This window comes from Moschus berezovskii, chromosome 1 (genome assembly GCF_049115385.1).
Source record: "Moschus berezovskii isolate FMDL1 chromosome 1, NW_MosBer_1.0, whole genome shotgun sequence".
NCBI classification, from domain to species: Eukaryota; Metazoa; Chordata; class Mammalia; order Artiodactyla; family Moschidae; genus Moschus; species Moschus berezovskii.
Window position 1 is genome coordinate 4,206,927 of NC_142460.1, and position 23,052 is coordinate 4,229,978.

At 49.9% G+C, this 23,052-nt stretch overlaps 1 protein-coding gene across 4 annotated transcripts in view; it reads left to right on the plus strand.

The window, feature by feature from the left end:
• The window catches only part of DIP2A (DIP2 acetate--CoA ligase A), a 119,202-nt gene that overhangs the window by 40,256 nt on the left and 55,894 nt on the right, over positions 1-23,052 (plus strand). For 3 of the 4 annotated variants that reach the window (XM_088834954.1, XM_055415861.2, XM_055415879.2), the window contains 12 exons: positions 1,994-2,113; positions 3,182-3,376; positions 10,113-10,204; positions 15,489-15,599; positions 16,696-16,819; positions 17,164-17,273; positions 17,551-17,653; positions 18,095-18,159; positions 18,336-18,429; positions 19,309-19,428; positions 20,599-20,713; positions 21,966-22,105. In XM_088834954.1, the coding sequence (XP_088691080.1) occupies positions 1,994-2,113; positions 3,182-3,376; positions 10,113-10,204; positions 15,489-15,599; positions 16,696-16,819; positions 17,164-17,273; positions 17,551-17,653; positions 18,095-18,159; positions 18,336-18,429; positions 19,309-19,428; positions 20,599-20,713; positions 21,966-22,105 (1,389 nt within the window). The remainder of the gene's footprint in view (positions 1-1,993; positions 2,114-3,181; positions 3,377-10,112; positions 10,205-15,488; positions 15,600-16,695; positions 16,820-17,163; positions 17,274-17,550; positions 17,654-18,094; positions 18,160-18,335; positions 18,430-19,308; positions 19,429-20,598; positions 20,714-21,965; positions 22,106-23,052) is intronic. The other variant, XM_055415889.2, reaches the window with a different exon arrangement.

The window sequence follows — 23,052 nt, forward strand, 5'->3', positions numbered from 1 at the left end:
CACCTCCCTTGTGAGAAGCAGGAGAACATCCAACAGGAGGGAGGAACCAGAAAGCAGGGGCTGGTCCTGCAGAGGGCGGGGTGGGACGGCCAGGAATTCAGGGCAGAGTGACAGTTGTTTGAGTTTATCTTTTTATATAGTTGTGATTTTTAGACATATGTTCTGCACATTTAAAACAGAAACTAAAAGATGAGAAGAAGGGGGAATCCCAATACTGAAAAGAACTATAAAGAAATAAATCTGATTGTATCCCCAAGAACTGCATAGCCACCCTTGAGGGGTGGAGGGGGAGCTGTCTGGGGGATGCAGTGCCCTCAGTCCTGGGCAAGGCTTGCCAGCCTGAACTCGTTTGTAGCTGTTCCTGTGTTGGTTTGGGTGGGACTCGGGGAATCATGTCACATCTGTGATGGAGTGGAACTGCGGCATTGCTGTTGGGAGCCAGGCTCCTGCTGTGGAGAAGAGGGGTCTGGCAAGGAGCTCAGCACCGGGGTGCTGTGTGCACCCAGGATTCTAAGACAGGGACCTGTGTGTGTGGTGCTGCCTGTGTGCATGTGTGTATTGTGTATGGGGTGTGTGCATATCCATGAGTATGCACACGTGTACATGTACACAGGCTTTTTGCTCTGTGTGCTAGAGGAAGCAAAGACTGCAATAGCAGGGATCGTATCTTGCCACTGTCTTGGTCTTTGGTAGCTTTTCTCAGGAGAGCCAGGAAGGAAGGAAGGAAGTCAGGTGGCAACTGTTAGTGTCAGTGGGCTGCTTAAGTTGGAATATAATTGAGGAACCATTGCAATAAAGCTTGCATCTGATAGAGTGCTGGTGGCTGCTACATGGAGGGAGAGAGCTGGATGGGGGTCAGGGTATATGTGAGGTCTTGAAGCGTCTCCTCTCACAGTGCTTGTTAGTTGCACTAGAAAAAAACAGTGACAACAGTGGAGTACTGGACAGCAGTGTGCCCAGAACCTCAAAAGAGGAGTGGGGGTCCTGTGCGCCTGGATGTGATTCTCAGGTGCTGTTCAGCCAGCGATATCTGAATTGAATCCTGAGAAAACCTCAAGCAGATGCAGAGTGAGGCCTATTCTACTTAATAAAGGAAAGAGTCAGACTCTTTCAAAGTGCTGGTATTGTAAAGGGGCCTGCAGAGGCCAAGCCAGTGAATGCAGGTTTCAGTTGTTGACCTAGCCCAGGAGAAGAGAGGTGCCACATGCCTCGTGGTGCTCAGGGGTGGCTGGGGCTCCAGGCCTTTCTGTCGCCTCTTCTACCAGTGTACCCACTCATGTTCCCCATGCCTTTTCCTCCGAGGACTTGTCACTGTGGTGGGTGCTCTTTTTTGCTGGCACGTGTACATATTTTTGCTTGTTTCCATGCAGCAGACTGTGAGGTGTTTGAGGGCAGACTTACCTGCTGGCTAACTTTACGTCCCCCAGAATAGCATTTCTTAATAATTAATGAGGACGCCAGAGAGCTTTTAGCTTATGTGGGTTATCCCTGGATATTTACCAATTAGAAATTAAAGATTTGTTAAAATATTTATTAACTCATTGAAAAATAGCAATACTGAACTCATTACATCTTAGCATGAACAGCACACAGTCCCAGGAGCAGCTCCCGTGTAGTGAGATGCCGTGAGCGAGCAGTCTTGTTTGCAGGCGTGAGAGCAGCGTCTGCATGATTCCCATCTGCTGGGCGCCCACACTGTGCAGCCTCTGGAAACCTCCGCTGTGTGCTTGTGAGAGAGGACAGCAAATGGCATCTCATGTGACCTCACGAAGCCCCTGGAAGGGCGTCGGGCACTCCTGAGGGTCCCTGGGCCACTCTGAAAACCACTGGCTTACAAATTCTGGTTCCTGGAAGGCGTCAGTAAATGTTTGTCCGATGAGCTGATAAGTTCCAGGCTGTCTGTTTGATGGGCCATCAAAGCTTGGTTAGATTCACAACTTTTGACACGCTCGTGTGGTTGACCTCTGACCTCAGTGCTCTCTTCCTGTGACAGGTGTCCCCGTAAGCAGCAGAGTGTCCTCCAAGATCCAGCAGCTTCTGAACACCCTGAAGAGGCCAAAGCGCCCTCCCCTGAAGGAGTTCTTCGTGGATGATTTCGAGGAGCTGTTGGAAGGTGAGCGTTCCGACACTGGCCCTCCAGTTTGTGCGAGCAGGGAGACTGCCAGGTGTGATGATGTGGTTATCGCCATGGCAGAAAATGTAGAAAAGCACGGTCTGTGTCCAGGCTCTGGTCATGTGTGTGGAGTGACCTCCCCATCACACATGACCCTGGGCACTGTGTGCCCTACTTGTAGTTAAGAGACGGTGTCTCTGTGCCTTGCTTAGTGGTAGGACTCTGTAAGAGTGCATCTGAGACTTCATTTTACTTCCATGATTTCAGTTTTTAAACTCTAAGTCTGAACTACTTGTCTTCCCTTGGTTTAAAAGCATTGTGTTTTCATCAAAGTTTGGACTCTTTTTTAGAATTCCTGTCTCTGATTTATGAATTATATATATACACATATTTAGGAAAGAAGAGTGTAGACTTACTAAGAAGTATAAATCTGTAGGAAAGGAGAAGTCAAGCCCCGTATAATACACCAGTGTGTGACCTATTGTCGTGGCCTCAGGGCACCTGGCCCCCAGCCCTTGGTTTCGGCGCCACTGCTGTGCAGTCGCCCCTTAGGCCAGCTCTGGTGTTTCCCCCTACCTGGGGGTTAGCGTGGCTGTTAGGGCTTGTCCGTGTGATCACATCACGCCTTTCAGATTCAGAGTTCAATTCCATGAATGCTTTTTAGGAAGTCTTTCTTACATTTGGGCAAATCTTGGTTACATATCCACTGAAAATATAATACATTTTACTTTATTTTTTTTCTTCCAACATGGTTTGAGCCCAAACTGAGGAGGTTATTCTGTTCTCATCCTTCACAAGTGGGGACACCTGCTTCTCAGGTGTCTTCAGGTGATAGCCTGGGGTCCTTGTGACTCTCTGGTTACAGTCACAGGACTCATCCTGATTTGTTTCCATCCTTGGTCAGCTGGTCTGTGACTATTGTAACGATAAGGAAATCTAAAGAAGTGATGGTAGCTTTTTTAGAGTTGGTGCTTTTGAAGAAGAGAATGATAAAACGTGAGGCCTAACAAGCAGAGTGTGTACCTGGTTCTAGAAATGCTGGTCTTCACATGTCCGTTTTGTTTGTAGTGCAGCAGCCAGATCCGAACCAGCCGAAGCCCGAGGGCAGCCAAATGGCGGTGCTGCGAGGGGAGCCCCTGGCCGAGGGCTCCTGGCCGCCCTCACTGCTGGCCGCCTTGCAGCAGTGGGGTACCACACAGCCCAAAGCCCCATGCCTGACTGCCCTGGACACCGCCGGGAAGGCCGTCTACACCCTCACCTATGGCAAGTGTCAGCAGGAGGCTGAGGGGCCACACAGATGTGAGCTCGTGGGGCAGGGGAGAGCAGATTCCTGATGAGCTGACACAGTGGGTGGGGAAACAGCCTTGCCTCACCGTCCCACCTGCTACCCTTCCCACCAGCAGAGACCATCCGCTGTACTCCACGTCTGTGTGTGCCTTTCTGACCAGTGGAGTTCAGTTTTGTTTCATTTTGAACTTTGTAAAAATGGCATCAAGCAGTGTTTATTGTTTTTTGTTTGGCATTTTTTGGTTCCGTTTTCTTTTTTATGTAACACAAATCACGTACTTTGGGCTCAGTGTGTTTTCATGGACTACTTGGCCCTGAGGTACTCCTCGTGCCCAGGCCAGCATCGCCCACAGCCAGGGCCAGTGCCCTGTTGACCACTGGTGTGAGCAAGTCTCACGTGCCTGGGCTGCGTCCTGCTTGGCACTGTCTGAGATGCGCCCGGGCTCTGTGTGGTCAGCTCATTCTCGCCCATGGGTGTTGTTTCACCCGTCTGCTGACGTCCACACTGCACAGTTGGTGGACATCTGGGTTGTCCACGGTGGGGCTGCTGCATGTTGTACTGCTGTGATCATTCTCTGTGGGTCTTTGGTGGACGTGTGTGGGCATCTGTGCTGCTGTGGGCATGGGGTGAGCTGCCGGGCAGTTCCCACTCCCCCACCCCGTGCTGGACCCTGTCTCCTTTCTCCTTCCTGGGGCGTGTGCATTGTGGTGCCCAGTTCAGTGCTGACTCTGGCTTTCTGGCGCTGAGGGTGCTCCTCACACGCTGTGGGCTACGTGAGCTCTCCTCCTAGGAAGCCCCCGGATCTTCAGCTCATTTCTCTGTCCGTTTGCTGATGCTTTTTATGTTTCAGTTAGGAGGCTTTTCTGCAGTACATGTTTTGCAAATGAATTCTTCCACCCTTTGTACTGCCTTTTAACACTTTTCACTGTGACTTTAGATAAATAAGAGGCCTTAGCCTAATGCAGTCTAATTTATCTATTTTCCCGCTTCTCTGTGCTTTCTGTCCAGTGTTGGAAGCTTTGCTGAACTGCAGGTCACACAGGTTTTCTCTTCCCTTCTCATCTGGAGACACCTTTTACTTTTCTCACTTAGGGCTATGATCTGTTTGCAGTTTTCTTTTGTGTGGGGTGAACTTGGACTCATTTTCTCTCCTCTGAATGTAGTTGATCCACGATCATTAGTGAGAATCAGTGCTTCCCCCAGGGACGGCTTTGCAGTCCAACGGCTTTTCACCAGGTGAAAGATGTGCTCGTGGGTCTGTTCTGTCTCACCCACGGTCTGCTTCCTGGCTTCCTGAGTCACTGGAGCTGTGAGTCAGCGTTGAATGTCAGTCCTGCTCTGCGATCAGTTCTCAGGATTTCCTTGACTCTTCTTGGCTCTTTGCATTTCCAAGTAATCTTTAGAATCACTGCATCCATTCCAGAAAAAATCCTCCAGGATAGTGACTGACACTGCATTGAACCCATCAGTGTGGTGATTGTGGAATCCTCCAGTTCACAACCCTGGAATGTTCCCCTTTCAAGGTCTGCTTTAGTTTCTCTCAGTAATCTTCTCAGTGAAGAGTTATACTTTTGAGTCCAGGAATCTTGTTAGATTTATTCCTGTTGGAATGAAATGATTGTCTTTTCTACGCCTTGTTGCCTGTATATAGAAAAGCAATTGCTTTTTTTTTTTTATGATTTAATTTAATTTTATTTTTTTTTTAATTTTATAATATTATATTGGTTGGTTTTGCCATACATTGACATGAATTCGCCCCATGTGGAGGTGAGAGGGGGGTTCAGGAGGGGGAACTCAAGCAATTGCTTTTTTGAATGGTGACTTTGTATCTAGTGATCTTGCTAAAGTGTTGTGTTCTTTTTGATCTCTTAGCCAATAGTCCTGAGCATCCTGTCCACAGTCAAGTACCTATGGGCAGTGATGTGTCATCCTGGCCTTCCTGGTGCTTCTGTCCCTGCCTCGCCTTGGCTGGAGCCACCAGTGCAGCACGAGCCCTTCCCCGTCTTATATGGACAGCACTTGGGATGCTGGGAAAGATGCAGATGTTTACTGTAGCTTTTTTGCTTGTTTTATGGTAGAAATTCTTCATCAGGTTAATGAAGTTCACTTCTGTTCCTAATTTGCTCAAAGCTTTTGGACATGCATTGGCCTCTTCTGCTTTGTCAAGATGGTCATGTGACTTCTCTCTCCTCCTTTCCTAGTTTGGTGTGTTGCTGTTCTGTCCCTCTGTGTGTCTGACTCCTTGCGACCAGGTGGACTGCAGCACACCAGACTTCCCTGTCCTTCACCATCTCCCGGAGCTTGCTCAAACTCATGTCTATTGAGTTGGTGATGCCATACCATCTCATCCTCTTGTCACCCACTTTTCCTCCTGCCCTCAGTCTTTCCCAGCATCAAGGTCTTTTCCAGTGATTGGGCTGTTTGCATCAAGTGGCCAAAGTATTGGAGCTTCAGCTTCAGCATCAGTCCTTCCAGTGAATATTCAGGACTGATCTCCTTTAGGATGGACTGGTTGGATCTCCTTACTGTCCAAGGGACTCTCAAGATTATTCTCCAGCACTGCAGTTATTCTTTGGCACTCAGCCTTCTTTATGGTCCAACTCTCACATCCATACATGACCACTGGAAAAACCATAGCCTTAACTATATGGACCTTTGTCGGCAAAGTGATGTCTCTGCTTTTTAATATGCTGTCTGGGTTTGTCATAGCTTTTCTTCCAAGGAGCAAGCATCTTTGTAATTTCGTGGCTCTAGTCCCTGTCTGCAGTGATTTGGGAACCCAAGAAAATAAAACCTGTCACTGCTTTCACTTTTCCCTCTTCTATTTGCCAGGTGATGGCACTGGTTGCCATAATCTTAGTTTTTTTGAATATTGAGTTTTAGGGCAGCTTTTTCACTTTCCTCTTTCACCCTCATCAAAAGCTCTTTAGTTCCTCTTCATTTTCTGCCATTAGAGTGGTGTAATCTGCATGTCTGAGACTGTTGATATTTCTCTCGATTTCAGCATGTGAGTCATATACAGTCTAGATGTACTCCTTTCCCAATTTTGAACTAGTTCATTGTTCCGTGTCTGGTTCTGACTGTTGCTTCTTGACCTGCATACAAGTTTCTCAGGAGGCAGGTAAAGTGTCTGGTATTTCTGTCTTTTTAAGAATTTTCTACAGTTTGTTGTGATCCACACAGTCAGAGGCTTTAACGTGAAGCAGATGTGTTTTCTGGAATTTTCTTGCTTTTTCTATGATCTAACGGATGTTGATAAGTTCCATTGAATAATTTTCAAATGTTTAAGCAGCCTGTGCATTCCTAGAATAGATCCCGCTTGGCCCTAATATCTTTAAGTAAATGCCTAAGTTCTGTTTGCCAGTATGTTGTTTGCAGGCTTTGTACCTGTGCTTGTTAGACAGATGTCTGTAATTCTTTAGGAAAGGAGCTTGCTGCCCACTTGTGAGGACAGCCTTCACCTGTCCAATTCAGCTTTCGGGTCCAGGTTGCATGAGGGGTGGGAATGGGGCCTGTGTCCTGCTCAGCCAGGACTGTCCTTGGGGGAGTCCTGCAGGGGCTGCAAGGCCGCTGTCTACTCTCCCCTTCACGGGCCCTTCTCAAGCTTCGTTCTGCCTTGGTGCTTCCCGAAGATCCCTGCCTGAGGCCGTTACCTCCTTGTCCTGCATCTTAAGTCTGTACCTACTACCCTCGTAAGACACCATTCACTGCTCTGCTTCTTAAGTCAGGACTCATGCTGTTTTCTTTCCTTGGCTAAATGTTCCTTCTCGCCTCCCTGTGTTTCCCCCATAACCTCTCCTCTGGCTGCGGGACTTCCTGCATCTCCCTCTTAGAAGGGGTCAGGGCTGTTGGACTCTGCAGGCTTGGTGATGCCTTCTGAGAAGTGAGAGGCCGGGTTGCTGCCGCTCTCTGGATGAGGGGTTGTCTCGTCCCTCTATGGCTTTCTGGCTCTGCCTCGGGTCTGTCTTACTGTGATGCATTTAGCTGTGATGTTCTTTGGAAGCTTCTGCTTGGGGACCACACGCCTTCGTTAATCTATGGAGTGGTATCTTTGATCAGTTTCTGGAAAATTACACCCATAAGTTCTTGATATAGTATTTCTTCCCCATTTATCTCTCCTGTCCTTCTGGGACTCTGATTACATTTATGTTAATACCTTCTCTGAGTCCCGTGCGCCTTTAATAACCTTTTTTATATTTTACATTCTTTTTTATATATACTTCAGTTTGGAGATTTTCTGTTTTCCTTTATTCAGATTCTCTAAACTATTGTATTCTGAGTGACCCCATCCATAATCTTTGTCTTCCATAGTGACTTGAGGGCTCTGAATGGCTTCTCCAAGGCTTCCACCTGCATGCATGGCCTGGGATTCAGTATCATAGTGACTTGAAGGCTCTGAATGGCTTCTCCAGGGCTCCCACATGCATGCACAGCCCTGGGATTCAGCAGACTCTTCTGGGGGCCCTGGTCTCCATGCCCCAGCAGCAGCAGTTGATGGGCATAAGACCATGAAGTGCTGATGTCCTATGGGTGGCAGAACCCCAAGCACCCCAGTTTTTACAAGAATAGCTGTGGAAGATCAGCTCCCCTCCCCAGGGGTTTCCCTGGAGTCACCTCCCCCAGCAGATGGTCTTGCGTTTTATCTAGCTTTAAAATCATTTTGGATGGGAGTGCTGGTCTGCCGTCACTGCCCATTCCTGCTTGGCGGTGGAGCCTCTTACTGCATTAAGAGTCATCTATATTGTTGTATATAGTTGTGGCTCATTTATTGCCGTTGAGGAGTGAATACTATTTCAGAATTTATGTAACCATCCTGCTGTTGGTGGACATTGGGTCATTTCCATCTTGATTGTTACAGTCAGTGCTGCCTGGTACACAGCGTGCATTCTTGTACAGCATGTATTAATATTAAGAGAGGAGGCGCTAGCTCGGTCAAGGATAATGACGTCTTTACCTTTGTTAGGTAATTGCAGACCTTTCCAGTTTGCACTCAGCTCCCTGGTGTGAGAGTCCCTCTCCCTGCCATTGGCAGCATTCCTCTGAGCTAATCTGAGAACACAGTGATAGTTATTGTGGTGGTAATCTGGTAATGGCTGGTAGGTTGCAGTCTTTTCCTGTTTTCATCCTTTAGGTTTTCTCTTTTGTTAAATGCTATCGAGTCTTTGGGAAATAGATGGGGAAACAGTGGAAACAGTGTCAGGCTTTATTTTTTTGGGCTCCAAAATCACTGCAGATGCTGATTGCAGCCAGGAAATTAAAAGATGCTTACTCCTTGGAAGGAAAGTTATGACCAACCTTGATAGTATATTAAAAAGCAGAGACATTACTTTGCCAACAAAGGTCTGTCTAGTCAAAGCTATGGTTTTTTCCTGTGGTCATGTATGGATGTGAGAGTTGGACTGTGAAGAAAGCTGATCGCCGAAGAATTGATGCTTTTGAACTGTGGTGCCGGAGAAGACTCTTGAGAGTCCCTTGGACTGCAAGGAGATCCGACCAGTCCATTCTAAAGGAGATCAATCCTGGGTGTTCATTGGAAGGACTGATGCTAAAGCTGAAACTCCAATACTTTGGCCACCTAATGCGTCGAATTGACTCACTGGAAAAGAGTCTGATGCTAGGAAGGATTGGGGGTGGGAGGAGACAGGGACGACAGAGAATGAGATGGCTGGATGGCATCACGGACTCGATGGACATGAGTTTGAGTGAACTCCGGGAGTTGGTGATGGACAGGGCGGCCTGGCATGCTGTGATTCATGGGGTCGCAGAGAGTCGGACACGACCGAGCGACTGAACTGAACTGATTGAGTCTTCTGTACACTTTTACTCGGGGCTGTTTGTAGCATTTTTGTGTTCTGGATATCTGTGCTTGTCAGCAGCTTGTGCTACAGGTGTCACCGGCCACGTGTCCTGGCTGCTCACGGCTGCATGGCTGGCCCCCCCTCCCCTCCTGGGCTTGAGCACTGCTGTTCTCCTATCCACACAGAGACCTGCCACCTGCTGGAGGTGTCTGTGGATATGTGTGGTGTGTGTATGCATGATGTGTGTGTGGTGTGTGGTTGTGTGGTGTCTGTGACAGTGTGTGTCTGTGTGGCGTGTGTGTGTGGTGTGTTGTAGTGTATGTGTGTGAGGGGTCCAGACACCCCTCTCTAGCAGCTGTGGCAGTACCGGGTCACCTAGCATCTCCCTGACTGTCCTCTTGAGTGAAGAGCAGTAATGAAGATAGCACCCACATCGTGAATTCTTGTAGAGGCAAAGTGAACTGTGTGCCACTTGTGTAAGGGGATGAGTGAGACATAGTGGAATGAAAATGCATTCACCGTGATTTCACAGTTGGTTTCACAGTTGATTGAAATAAGAGCGAAGTGTCAATATGATCCCATTTTTTAAAAATTATGCATATTATGTGTGTATACACATATGTACATAACAGAAAGAATGCTTTTTTTCAGCTGGCTTTTCTGTATTCTGAATTTTTTTATAATAAAATGTTTTATTTTTCTGTTAAGAAAAATGAATCTGTATTTGTTTCTAAGAGAAATGAACTATGATGTTCATTATTGCATTGTGAAAATGTCAATTGGCAACTATTAATATCTGCATTTTCACAATAGAGTAATAATGGTATATAATGGAGTATTACGATTGCTACATTAAAATGGTAACTATTAGTATCTTAAATTTTACATTGTTAGTATTTTTATTTTATTTTAGGCAAGCTTTGGAGTCGAAGTTTAAAGCTAGCTTATACGCTACTTAATAAACTGACTAATAAGAACGAACCGCTGCTTAAACCTGGAGACAGAGTAAGTACCCAAATGAACCTCTGTTGGAGGGAGGGAGTGAGAGCGGAGGCCAAGAATCCGTTCTGCTGACATCAGTGCTCTGTCGATTGTTTCGACGCACAGCATTAACACAAGGGGTTTAAGTCAGCTCTGAAAAGTAATGAATGTTGAGAAAGTTTGTGTTGATGTAGATAAAATGGTGGTTCCTTTTATTCTCACTCATTGCACAGCCTCTGATTCTTCAACTTCTTTACTCTTCCACTTCATATATGTTGGTTTTAATAAAAATATTAATATCAGGTATTAATGTTACATTTCCAAAGCTCATATTTTATGAGGAATCGCTGATGTTACTTTGAAATGCTGGGTGCTTTATATTCCTCTCCTTCCCTGTTCCGTGTGGCCGGGAAGCCCTCTCTTTCCCATTGGCCAGAATGGAACACAGAGGAGGCTGTTGACCTGCACTCCCACCAGTGCAGTTCCTCATCCTGCACTGCCCAGCACGGTCGGCAGTGGCTACATGGGCTGTTCAAATTAACCAAGAGTTGTGCGAATCCTGTTTCTGGGGATCAGTCACTGCTTGTGACTGACAGCTAGCTTATTTGATAGAGAAGGCATGTTGAGAAGGAACATTTCCGCCACTGTGGGAATTTCTGCCCACAGCACTGCTCTCAGCAGACTGAGCCAGACATGAGGAGGCCAGGTATAACAGGGAGTTCAGAATGGTGAAAACCAGCCCACTCAACAGTGACATCCCCTGTAATGAGGGGCTTCTGAGGTCAGCGTACCCAGCAGAGGAGCTGTGAGTGGACAGGATGATGCTGAGTTTCAGGCAGCTCTTCAGGTGCCTCAGTCTTTAATGTGAATCAGCAGCCAAGGGTGTGTGAGGACAGAAACTTGCGCGAGAAAGAAAAGAACCAAAGGGCCAAGAAATGGGCAGAAAAATTAAAGGGGAGGTGGGGGAGAAAGGTCACAAGAAACCATGGGAAATTCTTCAATAGGTGGGAATACCACACCACCTTACCTGCCTCCTGCGAAATCTGTATGCAGGTCAAGAAGCAACAGTTAGAACTGGACATGGAATAATGAATTGGGAAAGGAGTACGTCAAGGCTGCATATTGTCACCCTGCTTCAGTTCAGTTCAGTTCAGTTCAGTCGCTCAGTCGTGTCCGACTCTCCGTGACCCCATGAATCACAGCACGCCAGGCCTCCCTGTCCATCACCAACTCCCGGAGTTCACTCAAACTCATGTCCACAGAATCGGTGATGCCATCCAGCCATCTCATTCTCCGTCGTCCCCTTCTCCTCCCGCCCCCAACCTTTCCCAGCATCAGAGTCTTTTCCAGTGAGTCAACTCGTCTCATGAGGTGGCCAAAGTACTGGAGTTTCAGCTTTAGCATCAGTCCCTCCAATGAACATCCAGGATTGATCTCCTTTAGAATGGACTGGTTGGATCTCCTTGCAGTATAAGGGACTCTCAAGAGTCTTCTCCAACACCACAGTTCAAAAGCATCGATTCTTCGGCGATCAGCTTTCTTCACAGTCACCCTGCTTATTTAACTTATATTCAGAGTACATCATGCGAAATGCCAGGCTGGATGAAGCACAAGCTAGAATCAAGATTGCTGGGAGAGATATCAGTATCCTCAGATACACAGATGACACCACCCTTATGGCAAAAATTGATGTAAAACTAAAGAGCCTTTTGATGAAAGTGAAAGAGGAGAATGAAAAAGTTGGCTTAAAGCTCAACATTCAGAAAACTAAGATCATGGCATCTGGTCCCATCACTTCATGGCAAATAGATGGGGAAACAATGGGAAACAGTGAGACTTTATTTTTCTGGGCTCCAAAATCACCGCATATGGTGACTGCAGCCATGAAATTAAAAGACACTTGCTCCTTGGAAGAAAAGCTATGACCAACCTAGACAGTGTATTAAAAAGCAGAGGCATTACTTTGCCAACAAAGATCCATCTAGTCAAAGCTGTGGTTTTTCCAGTAGTAATGTATGGATGTGAGAGTTGAACCATAAAGAAAGCTGAGCACTGAAGAACTGATACTTTCAAACCTGTGGTGTTAGAGAAGACTCTTGAGAGTCCCTTGAACTGCAAGGAGATCAGACCAGTCAATCCTAAAGGAAATCAGTCCTGAATGTTCATTGGAAGGACTGATGCTGAAGCTCCAGTACTTTGGCCACCTAATGCAAAGAACTGACTCATTGGAAAAGACCCTGGTGCTGGGCAAGATTGAAGGCAGGAGGAGAAGGGGACAACAGAGGATGAGAGGTTGGATGGCATCACCGATTTGATGGACATGAGTCTGAGCAGACTCCGGGAGTTGGTGATGGACAGGGAAGCCTGCTGCAGTCCATAGGGTCACAAAGAGTCGGACATGACTGAGCGACTGAACTAAACTGCGGGAGAAAGGGAGGGAGGAAGAGGAAACAAACCAGCCTGGAGGAAAGATAGAGGCTGAAAATAAGTTTTTAAAAATATTAGTATTAACATCCCTGGAGATCTGATGTGAGGATATAGCTCTGTAAGTCAAGGAAAAGATACTAGTAGGGGAGACTGAGAGATGGAAAGTAGAAAGGACAGTGCAGGTTAGACTTGATCACGAAGGCTGCCCTCTAAGATGACTTTCAGAGGAGAGAGGGGAATTTTGCATCATAATAGTGATGCCAGACCATTTCCAGAGCTGGGGTGAAGGACCTGTGGGGGTGCAGGGGCCCACACCGAGGCACCTGCCCAGGTACTAGAGAGTGGGTGCAGCTTTCAGGGAGAGTGGGCTGTCTGGGAAGGCCCAGCAGCCCCAGGGCTGGGCTTCTTGGTGTGATACTGGAGGACACGGAGCTGCATTTTCAACCTTCAGGTCTGTTCCTGGGCAGTCCACAACGATGAGGACGGGGCACTGTTTTCACACAGGCAGTACTCAGACAGTTGGCTCTGAAGCACTGTCTCGGGAAGTTAGCAGAGGAAGTGCTTCAGCATACGAGTGGGTGGTCAGACAGGAGAGCTACCAGGGTGACCTCAAGCTGCGAGCCAAGGAGCAGCCCAAACGGGACCAGGAGGATGAGGCCTCAGGTGGGCCGACTGGTCAGCAGCTGGTGAAACCGTGAGCTTACCTGCCTGGCTAGTTATTTGGAAATACTACTGACCAGGTTTGACAACCCAGTGGAGCATTTCTGAGAAAGCTGGCCAGTGCACACAGGGAATGAAGCTGGTGAAAGAGGCAGTGACTGTCCCAGCAGAAGACAGGGTGGAGCTTGGCTGTAGAAGTGTGAACAGTACCAGACCATACCTCGTGTACCTGATGCTTTAGGACAGACCTGCTGGAAACCCAGACTCATGTTGTGCTTTACAGTGAGTCTAAGAATCACTCATTTCTTTCTCTGGAGGAAGGTTCTTGCAAGGACATACTTACAGATGAACTTGCCACCCACCTCTGATCACTAACTCTCTAACTATGATCTCGTCAGCCTTTTTATAACTAACCCAACTATGTGGATCGACTTGTAAGTGGATCCACATAGTTGAGTTAGTTATAAAAAGGCTGACGAGATCGCAGTTAGGGAGTTAGTGATCGGAGGTGGGTGGCAAGTTCATCCTCGTGTGATAATGTATTTTATAAAATTGAGCAGACACAACTCTTTATAAGAGATTCTCTAAAAATGTGTTCAGGTCAGTCGCTCAGTCATGTCTGACTCTTTGCAGCCCCGTGGACTGCAGCATGCCAGGCTTTCCTGTCCATCACCAACTCCCAGAGCTTGCTCAAACTCAGGTCTATCAAATCGGTGATGCCATCCAACCATCTCATACTCTGTTGTCCTCTTCTCCTGCTTTCAATATTTCCCAGCATCAGGGTCTTTTCCAGTGAGTCAGTTCTTTGCATCAGGTGGCCAAAGGATTGGAGCTTCAGAATCAGCATCAGTCCTTCCAATGAATATTCACGTGTATGCTCATCAAGTCTCAAGGCTCACAGTCCTTTTGGTGGGACAAACACTTATTAACATCAACCTTCAAAGGAGATCTTTGCCATTTTCAAGAAACTTGTTAGAAACTTGATTTCCAGACCTCAAGTACCGAATGAATATAGATGTAGCTCAAGTTTTGTCTTATTAAAGGGTTATTAGTTATCCAAGGCTCTGTGTTAACAGTCTCCTCATATACTGCTCTGGCTTACCATTTAGGTTTCAAGCACACTTATTACAATATTATGGCCTTACAAATATTGCTAAGTAGCTTTTGACTTAACCAGATACTGTAAGACATGGACACTGGGATGACGGGAGAAGAGAGAGGGCAAGAGGGCAGAGGGCTCAGGGTTCGTCTGCTGTGAAAGGAAGTAAAGCGCCTGTCCGGTACCTTCAGACGTGAGATGCAGCAGGATGAACATAGTGTCTGATAAGACGAGAGAGTTGGCTAAGGGGAGGGTATAAGACGTGTTAGAAGTGGTTGCCTTGGCGGGTGGGGAACGGTGTAGGGTACTGTTTTTCATTAGTGCTTTTTGTCATTTTAAATCTCTGTGTTCAAAAAAATTTTTTTTATGAAAATGTAAGATAAATGTAATAGAATATGTAATTTTTTGGGCCATGCTTGTGGCACATGGGATCTAGTTCCCTGACCAGGGATCAAACCTCGGTCCCCTGCATTGGGAGTGTGAAGTCTTAACCACTGGACCACCAGGGAGGTCCTGAGAACGTGTAATTTAAACTGTGGCAGCATGCTCACCAGATGAGAGCAGGGAGTGGGCCCCCTGTGGAGACTCGGAGGGAGAGGGCAGGTGTAGGGGTCGGGGTCTTGCTGAGGTATTCTATGCCCCCCACTCCCCCCTGTAAGTGTTTCAGTCTTGAGTGACGATCTGTCCCATTAAACTTCAGTGTCCAGATTTTCCCTTTTGGAAGATACTTGGATATACTTTGATTCTGGGTTCTCCTTTCACGTCCAGCTGTTTTTGTCCTGGGCTACTTGATGGTGGGTGGTGGTCCATCACACCTGTCCCTGAGTGGTCAGAGTGGATGGAGGTGGATCTAGACCCACTGGCAGACCGGGCTGGACTTCCTTTGCTGGACTTGCTTTTCATTAGGCCCAGGAATTTAAATTAACATTTTTTGTTACATGTGGAGTAAAGACTTTAACCTAAAAAGCATGAAATAGAAGTTACGTGGTTGTGAAAACTTAAGAACCAAGTATTAACACACAAAGGAACATTTTCTGAGCTAAAGTCTGTCTCATCAGCAGGTATGCAGATGACTGACTTCTTCCCAAGTGGATTGCAGAGTTTTACTCTGTGCTCTTGTAGGTGGCGCTGGTGTTCCCGAACAGTGACCCGGTGATGTTCATGGTTGCGTTCTACGGGTGTCTCCTGGCCGAGCTGGTTCCTGTCCCCATTGAAGTGCCGCTCACGAGAAAGGTAGAGCGTGGTGCCCGCTTGGGCTCGTGGTCCCGAGGCATCCAGTGCGGGTGTCTTCGTGTCCTCACTCCAGGCGCCTCTTATTGGGGACGACGGGCGGACGGGCTTCAGAGAGGCTAGGGCAGCTTCGCGCAGATGCCCTTTCATGTGTCTTACTGGGAGAAAGGCGCAGGAACACCTGTTGGTGCTGATATCCCAACAGAAACGAACGAATTCTATTTTAACGAATAGAATTTGGGATCTGATGGGATTCTGTTCAACCTTTTCTCAAAATGATGTGCTTCTTGATAATAATTTTCACTTCTGGATGAGTCAGTCATTACAGAGATGTGTTACAGCTCATTTCTCAGTGATAAACACATGACTTGAGACCCTCCTGTGTTCCGATTGCCTCCAAAACAGTGAGCAGATCTTGTTGCTCACAGGGTGGCTGCCAGTGGGGGAGGGGCTGATGTCCTAGATAGCTATTACACTTTAGATATAAATACCAGTAATCTGATTACTGAAAAGTGTATTATTTTAGGAGTAGACTCAACATGTATTTTAGAAAATCATAGTTTTCTGTTGTATCCCAGTGTTCAGGTAATTATTAACATGAGCATTATCAGCAAGAAATATTCTAATTCGAGAATCCTCAAAGTAAAACTTGTGAATAAAGGCAGTATATCCCAAAGGGTGATATATATGATATGCAAATATTTGAATACAGGGTTCTTAGGGAAAGATTCGACTTTGTAAAACTTAAAAGAAGAAAATGGTAAAACGCTACTGAAGGATGTATTCTGTGTAAAAATAATTAAGATTGTTAAAGGTCAGACCTCCCCAGATTAATCTGTAAATTTCAAACACAAATCAAGTGTAAATTTCAGTGCGATTATTTTTGGAGTTCATTAAAATGCTAGTAAGTGTCATTTGCAAGAAAATCTTTGAGAAGTTAGTCAATTACCCAGAACTTTATCTTTTGAACTTAAGAACTTAAGTATTTCATTTTGAGGGAAATATGCACACACCTCTTGGGCTGACCTGGTCTAGCTTTGCACATGCTGAGAAAAGCCGTCCTGTGTGCGAGCGAGCCCCTGCCCCTCTGTTTCTGCAGGATGCTGGCAGCCAGCAGGTCGGGTTTTTGCTGGGCAGCTGTGGCATCTCCCTGGCCCTGACCACGGATGCTTGTCAGAAAGGCCTGCCCAAGGCTCAGACCGGAGAGGTGGTGACCTTCAAAGGTGGGCCCACGGGCGGGCAGCATGTGTCAGGGTTCTCTGCTAAACTGGGCCCTTGGGCATTCTTTCCTGGCAGCAACTGCTACAGAGACAAAGGAGCCTTCAGCAAAAGTGGGGCCTTGTTTTAGACTTTGGTGAATCTCGCTCCTCACCTGACTCAGGGTCTAGACCTGTGCTGACCAGCCTGGCGGCCAGTGGTCATTAAACATAAGTGCATGAAGGTCAAGTGAGACGGGGGCTCCTGCCCACCTTTCAGTGGCTCGGGCAGCTTGTTGGACACAGAGGTGTCGGGAGGGAGCAGGGCCCTCTGACCCTGCCTCTGCATATCCCCGTTTGTGCCCTCACAGGCTGGCCCCCCCTCACCTGGCTGGTGATCGATGGGAAGCACCTGACCAAGCCCCCCAAGGACTGGCAGCCGGCAGTGCAGGATGCAGGGCCCCAGACCGCCTACATCGAGGTAGTGCCCTCCCCGGGCCCCGCGCTCGGGCACCTCCATGTGTGCTTTTCCTTCACCCCAGAAAGGTGCGGTGCCTCACCCAGAGCCTCCCCTGCTGCCTCCCTGGGGACCACCTGCGTGCCCAGTCGCCCCTCACCCACCCAGGGTGAGCCTGACGTCAGCTGAGGGCATCACCTTGAGGGTCCGGGCATACTGTGGGCTCTGGCCGAACCTGTGGTGACTGAAGGATAGCCTCCAGAAATGTCACCCCATGAGCTCATGCTTTGGAATCTTTCAGTACAAAACCAGCAAGGAGGGAAGTACGGTGGGAGTGGCGGTGTCCCATGCGTCCCTGCTGGCGCAGTGTCAGGCTCTGACCCAGGCATGCGGCTACTTGGAAGGTAAGGGTTGGGGCAGCTCTCTGGCCCCTCCCAGAGCTTATCCAGCGAGGCCTGTGGGAGGGGAGGGACACGGCATGCTATGATCCTGGGGCTGCAGGGTGACCTGAGACGGGGGCGGGGCATGGGAACAAGAGATCCTCCACTGCTGTCTGCCCCACATCTGAGAGGAGAGGGAGGCGCGCACTTCTGCAGCCTCTGGAGTGTGGCTGCTCCCTGTGTTTCCAGAAGAGCAGTCAGCTTGTTCTCTGCTAACTCGCAGTTGCGTGACCTGCTTTCACATTTACCAAGATTATTGACTGGTTGGGACATGGTATTTGGAAGTGCTGTGTTTCCTAGAACTCCTATTTGTTGATGATATAATCATCTCAGGGTGCCTCTGAAAATGCATGTGACTTGTGAGGAGGGTTGCTTGGTTGTTTAACCATCTTTGTCCACTTTCAGCTGAAACATTAACAAATGTGCTGGATTTCAAAAGGGATGCCGGCCTGTGGCATGGAGTGTTAACAGTGAGTGCTGTGTCTATACCGTCTAACTGTGGGGAGGTTGCTCGTGTTCTGCGCCCATGGGCAACACCAGGCCCCGCTGTGGCTGGTGGAGTCAGCCCTTGTGCTGTGAGTAGAGCTCTGACACTCTGTGCCTCTCCTGGTGGGCCCCTCCCCCACAACCGCGGGTCTCTTCGCAGAGCATCTTGAACAGGATACATGTGGTCAGCATCCCATATGCGCTGATGAAGGCGAACCCACTCTCCTGGATTCAGAAAGTGTGTGTGTATAAAGGTAACGGAGGAACATCGTCCGTCTGTGCACCCTTCCTTAGAGGGGTCTTTGAGTTAATCTTTGGTGATTAAGAAATAATACAGCAGCACACAGCACTGCAGGCGGGGGCCAGGGCAGGCTTCCCCGCCCCACAGCCTGACTCTGCAGTGCTGGGAACAGGGGGCTCTAGGAGGATGGCTCTGTCCAGCATGGCCACAGACTCCTGACTTCATGCTGTCACATAAACGCTCCTGATTCTCAGCTCTTGAGATGGCATGAATTTGAAGTTAGGGCTCTTCAAGCCACCAGTAGCAAAGCTGATTGTTGAAACAAAGCAGTTTATGATCCAGAGTAGTGAGGCTGCCCACAGGGCCACACCCACCCTGCTGTCTATCCAGAGTCAGTCGGTGCTTCCCGAGCATGGCCACCCCTGCACGAGCTGGCTGTCCCTAGGCTCTGCTCCAGCAGGGCTTGGTGGGCCTGCTGTGTCCTGGGTGCCCAGTGCGTGTCGACCACACTAATGATGTTGCCGGTTACGGAGTGCGGACGTGGGCTGTGCCCTGTTGGGGGCTGTCTCTGATGACCCTGTCTGACGGATGAAAACTGAATCCTAGGAGGGGTGTTCAGCTGTGCACCCTCCCACTAGAGGGAGCAGGGTCCCCCCTGTCAGGGAGGGACAGCCAGAGAGGGGCAGCCAGGGAGGGGCAGCTGGGGAAGGACAGCTGGAGAGCAAGAGGCAGGTGTGGTGGGAGCAGGGAGAGAGTCAGAATGGCCCCTGCACTGAGCTGGCTTCCAGGCAGGCCAGGTGGGGGGAAGCCCAGAGGCTGGGCTGTGGGGAGCGTGTGGCCTGCTCTATGGACCTGCCTGCCTGTGATGCAGGCACATCCTGCTCCCCCATAGCACAAGCTGCACTGGTGAAGTCCCGTGACATGCATTGGTCTCTCTTGGCTCAGCGAGGTCAGAGGGACGTCAGCCTCAGCTCCCTGCGCCTGCTGATCGTGGCTGATGGTGCAAACCCCTGTGAGTACCGCCCACCCCCCAACCCCAGAACCCTTGTATAGCGTGGCCCTGACAACCCTGGGCTTCTGGGTACCTAACTGTTGGGAGGGCACCCCACCTTCTAGCACCACAAAGCCTCTTATTCCCTCCATCCACCCCTGAGCCCCTCGTCCTGCCTCCAAAGCACCACAGGCCACTGGCTCCTCTGCATCTCCACCACACTCTTGGCGCAGCTGCTGAGCTACCAGGAGCCCCTCCCCAGGCCGGTCATCCCACAGACCTCAGATCCCAGCACTCTGAGTGCCCATTGCTTCCCTCATGCTCCGAGCGATCTGGACTGTCTTGTTTGTCCTCTGCTGGACGCAAGGACCCATAGCCAGGTTTCCCTCCTTTCCTGAGCCTCCCTGTGGCAGAACGCTGCAGGTTGGGGTGCAGCCCTGGTCCTGGTGGGGGCAAGGCCGTGCTGACTTAGGCCTTGAGCAGGCAGCACCACCCCAGATGGTGGCTAGGCAAGTGGGCAGAGAAGCAGGGTTGAAGGGCTGGGCTGCCCCTGCAGGGAGAGGCATGTTGAAGCCACTGGTAGACTGCAGCTGCAAGGTACATCCAGGAGCAGGTGCTTACAGGGCCGGGCCTCATGCTGCAGAAGGTTCAACTCCGGCTCTGTGAGTGGCCGGGGTCGCCTCCCATTTGGCACAGCTGCCAGTAGGTGGGCGAGGCTGTCAGACCTCAGACTCAATGCCAGGGGTGAAAGTCGGCTTCTTATTTGCTGCTGCTGCTGCTGCTAAGTCACTTCAGTCGTGTCCGACTCTGTGTGACCCCATAGACGGAAGCCCATCAGGCTCCCCCGTCCCTGGGATTCTCCAGGCAAGAACACTGGAGTGGGTTGCCATTTCCTTCTCCAATGTGTGAAAGTGAAAAGTGAAAGTGAAGTCGCTCAGTCGTGTCCGACCCTTAGCGACCCCACGGACTGCAGCCTACCAGGCTCCTCCATCCATGGGATTTTCTAGGCAATAGTACTGGAGTGGCTTGAAAACGCGTCTTGTTTTTTGTGGAAGCAGCCCCCACAACCATGAGACTGACAGGTTGATTGAAGTGAAGGGGTACAGCATCCGGGCCTTGCGCTGGGCATCCTCCACGCTTGGTGCCTAACTGCCTTCCACTCAGCTCTCGTGTCCACTCTGTCTCACGCAGGGTCCATATCCTCCTGTGATGCGTTCCTCAACGTCTTCCAGGCCAGAGGGCTGAGGCCAGAGGTCATTTGCCCCTGTGCCAGCTCGCCGGAGGCGCTCACCGTGGCCATCCGCAGGTAGCTGATCACTCGCTCTGTCTTGTAGACACTTAATTTTCCCTCGTACAGTTGAATTACTTGTGAGAGCAAATTTGGTTGATTGGTTCCTGATCAAGAGAGACTGTGAGCAGTGCCTGGTCTGGGGCCCGTCTCCAGGTGTGTTCATGTCATAGTGGGGCTGCCCCGACCGCCACATCTGCACCCCTTGTTGGCCACACGTCCCTCACCGGCTGTCCTGATTTGTGACACAGTTTCATGGTGGCTCCCTGGACCACCATCTCTGGATTATTGCAGCCCAGGACTCGCCCTGTTCTGTTGGGGTTGGGAGGCCTGAGAGACATAGCCTCCTGCTCTGTGCTCACCCACGTGACTCCCCAGGCCCCAGTGGGATTGCCTTCCTGCCCGGTCATCTCTGCTCACCTGAGGCTGCTGTCCATGCCCCCAAGTGCCATCCTCAGGAAGAAGGCATGCGCTTACATTTGCGGGCACTCTGTTAATTTCCCAATCTCAGCTCAGTTGTTCGAGAGTGAGTTTCAGTTGTGGTCTTTTATTATGTTGTTTATTTATCCATAGCAGTAAGAAATCCTAACATATTGATAAGAATCAGCGTTAAAAACATCACCTTTATCCTCCCCAGACCACAGGGGGTTCTTCATGCCTTTGTTCTGCGGTGAACTCTTGTATTCAGCAGACTGGTTTATTCTTACTGGAGGAGACTTGACCTTTGATTCTCAGCCTCCCACCTCCTGCTGCTGCAAAACCAATCAGGCCCAAACTTGGCATTGCAACAGCGGCCGCTCTACTGCCCCTGGCTTCCCGCAGTCGGGAGTCGGGACCCTGCTTTGGGGCAGTATGCTGCAGCTCCATGGCCTTTGGCTGGAATGGGTGGTGTGGCCTGCTGTTCTTCTGCCGTGTCTCCACGCCACCTCCTCTGGTCTCTGGATCCTCTGGGCTTGCTCCCAGGAAGCATGGACTCTGCTCACCTGCTGCCTGGGGCTCTGGGCACTGTCCCGGTACCACCTGCCTGGTGGAAGCGGTCACCTTTGTGCCCTCCTTGGAAGGCAGGCAGCATCACTGCAGTCCCCACGGCCCCCTGGTCCCCTGCTGTGGAGCGCATGGGATGGGGTGTCATGCAGACCTGAGGGGATGCACCCTGTCCCTGGGGTCTTGCAGCCAGCATCCCACAGCCTGGTCCCAGCCGGCATGTTGCTGCACATCATCCTGTTGTCAGGGGGCTGTCCCCTCATCAGTTAATAAATTTTGTTTCCAGGCCGCCTGACCTGGGGGGCCCTCCTCCAAGAAGAGCTGTGCTGTCCATGAGTGGCCTCAGTCATGGGGTGATCAGAGTGGACGCTGAGGAGAAGCTGTCAGTCCTCACAGTTCAGGACGTCGGCCAGGTGATGCCTGGAGGTGAGGGCACAGTGGGGTCATGGTGGGGAAGGGTCTTGTACTGTGGCTAGGTGGGCTCCAGAGCACACAAATACCAGGCTTCAGATGGTCCATGTGGGCTGGGAGTGTTCTTTGTAATATGTTTTCTGTTTTTTGCCTCCCTTTGTATCACGGGCAGTGTGTTTGCCCCATTACCCCGCCTTGGTCCCCTCAGGGCTGGGGAGTAGTGACAGAGCTCCCCTCTGGAAGCTCCTGCACCAGGCAGTCACGTGCTTGTCCCTCAGTGAGGCCTGCAGCCGTCAGGCCCTCAGCTGCAGGCACCAGTGATGGGGTTGTCTTGGTCCTGCCGAGGGCCTGCTAGGTGAGCAGCAGCGGGACCCTAAGGGCTCCAGGACGGCCGCGGACCTGGATGGCGCACAAGTCACCCGTGGGGCAGCAGTGGGGGAGGGTGACGGCGCTATCTCCCCACAGGCCCCCCCCACCCCCACCCCAAGCAGTGTCACAGCAGGGAATTTAGAGCAGAGCCAGCCAGAGGCCGGTGGCTTTGTGAGTAGGGGGTGCCCTGCATGTGCTCTGAGGCTGCCCCTCGCCATGGCTACCATGCGGTGCTCCAGCTCCCCTCCTGCCCATGCCCACCCTTCTGGCGACCCTGGAGAGCAGTTTCTATTTCCACTCAGGCCTTGTGGTGGTGCGCCCTGGTCCCAGGCCCAGGACCACGTCTGTAGCTCTGCCTCCCCTAGGCTCTCGGAACAGGCTCGGCACCAGAGGGAGGGACATGGCCGCATCTGGCCCAGTGGTGGTGCTAGGGGTCAGCGCACAGAACAAGGATGGACATTTATTAGGTTGGTGCAAACATAATTGCGGTTTCAGACGTAAATTTTAATCATTGTAACTAGGCTCAAACACATCTTTACTAATCAAAATAGGAACTATTACAGTCAACACATTTTTTAATTAATTTATTTTAA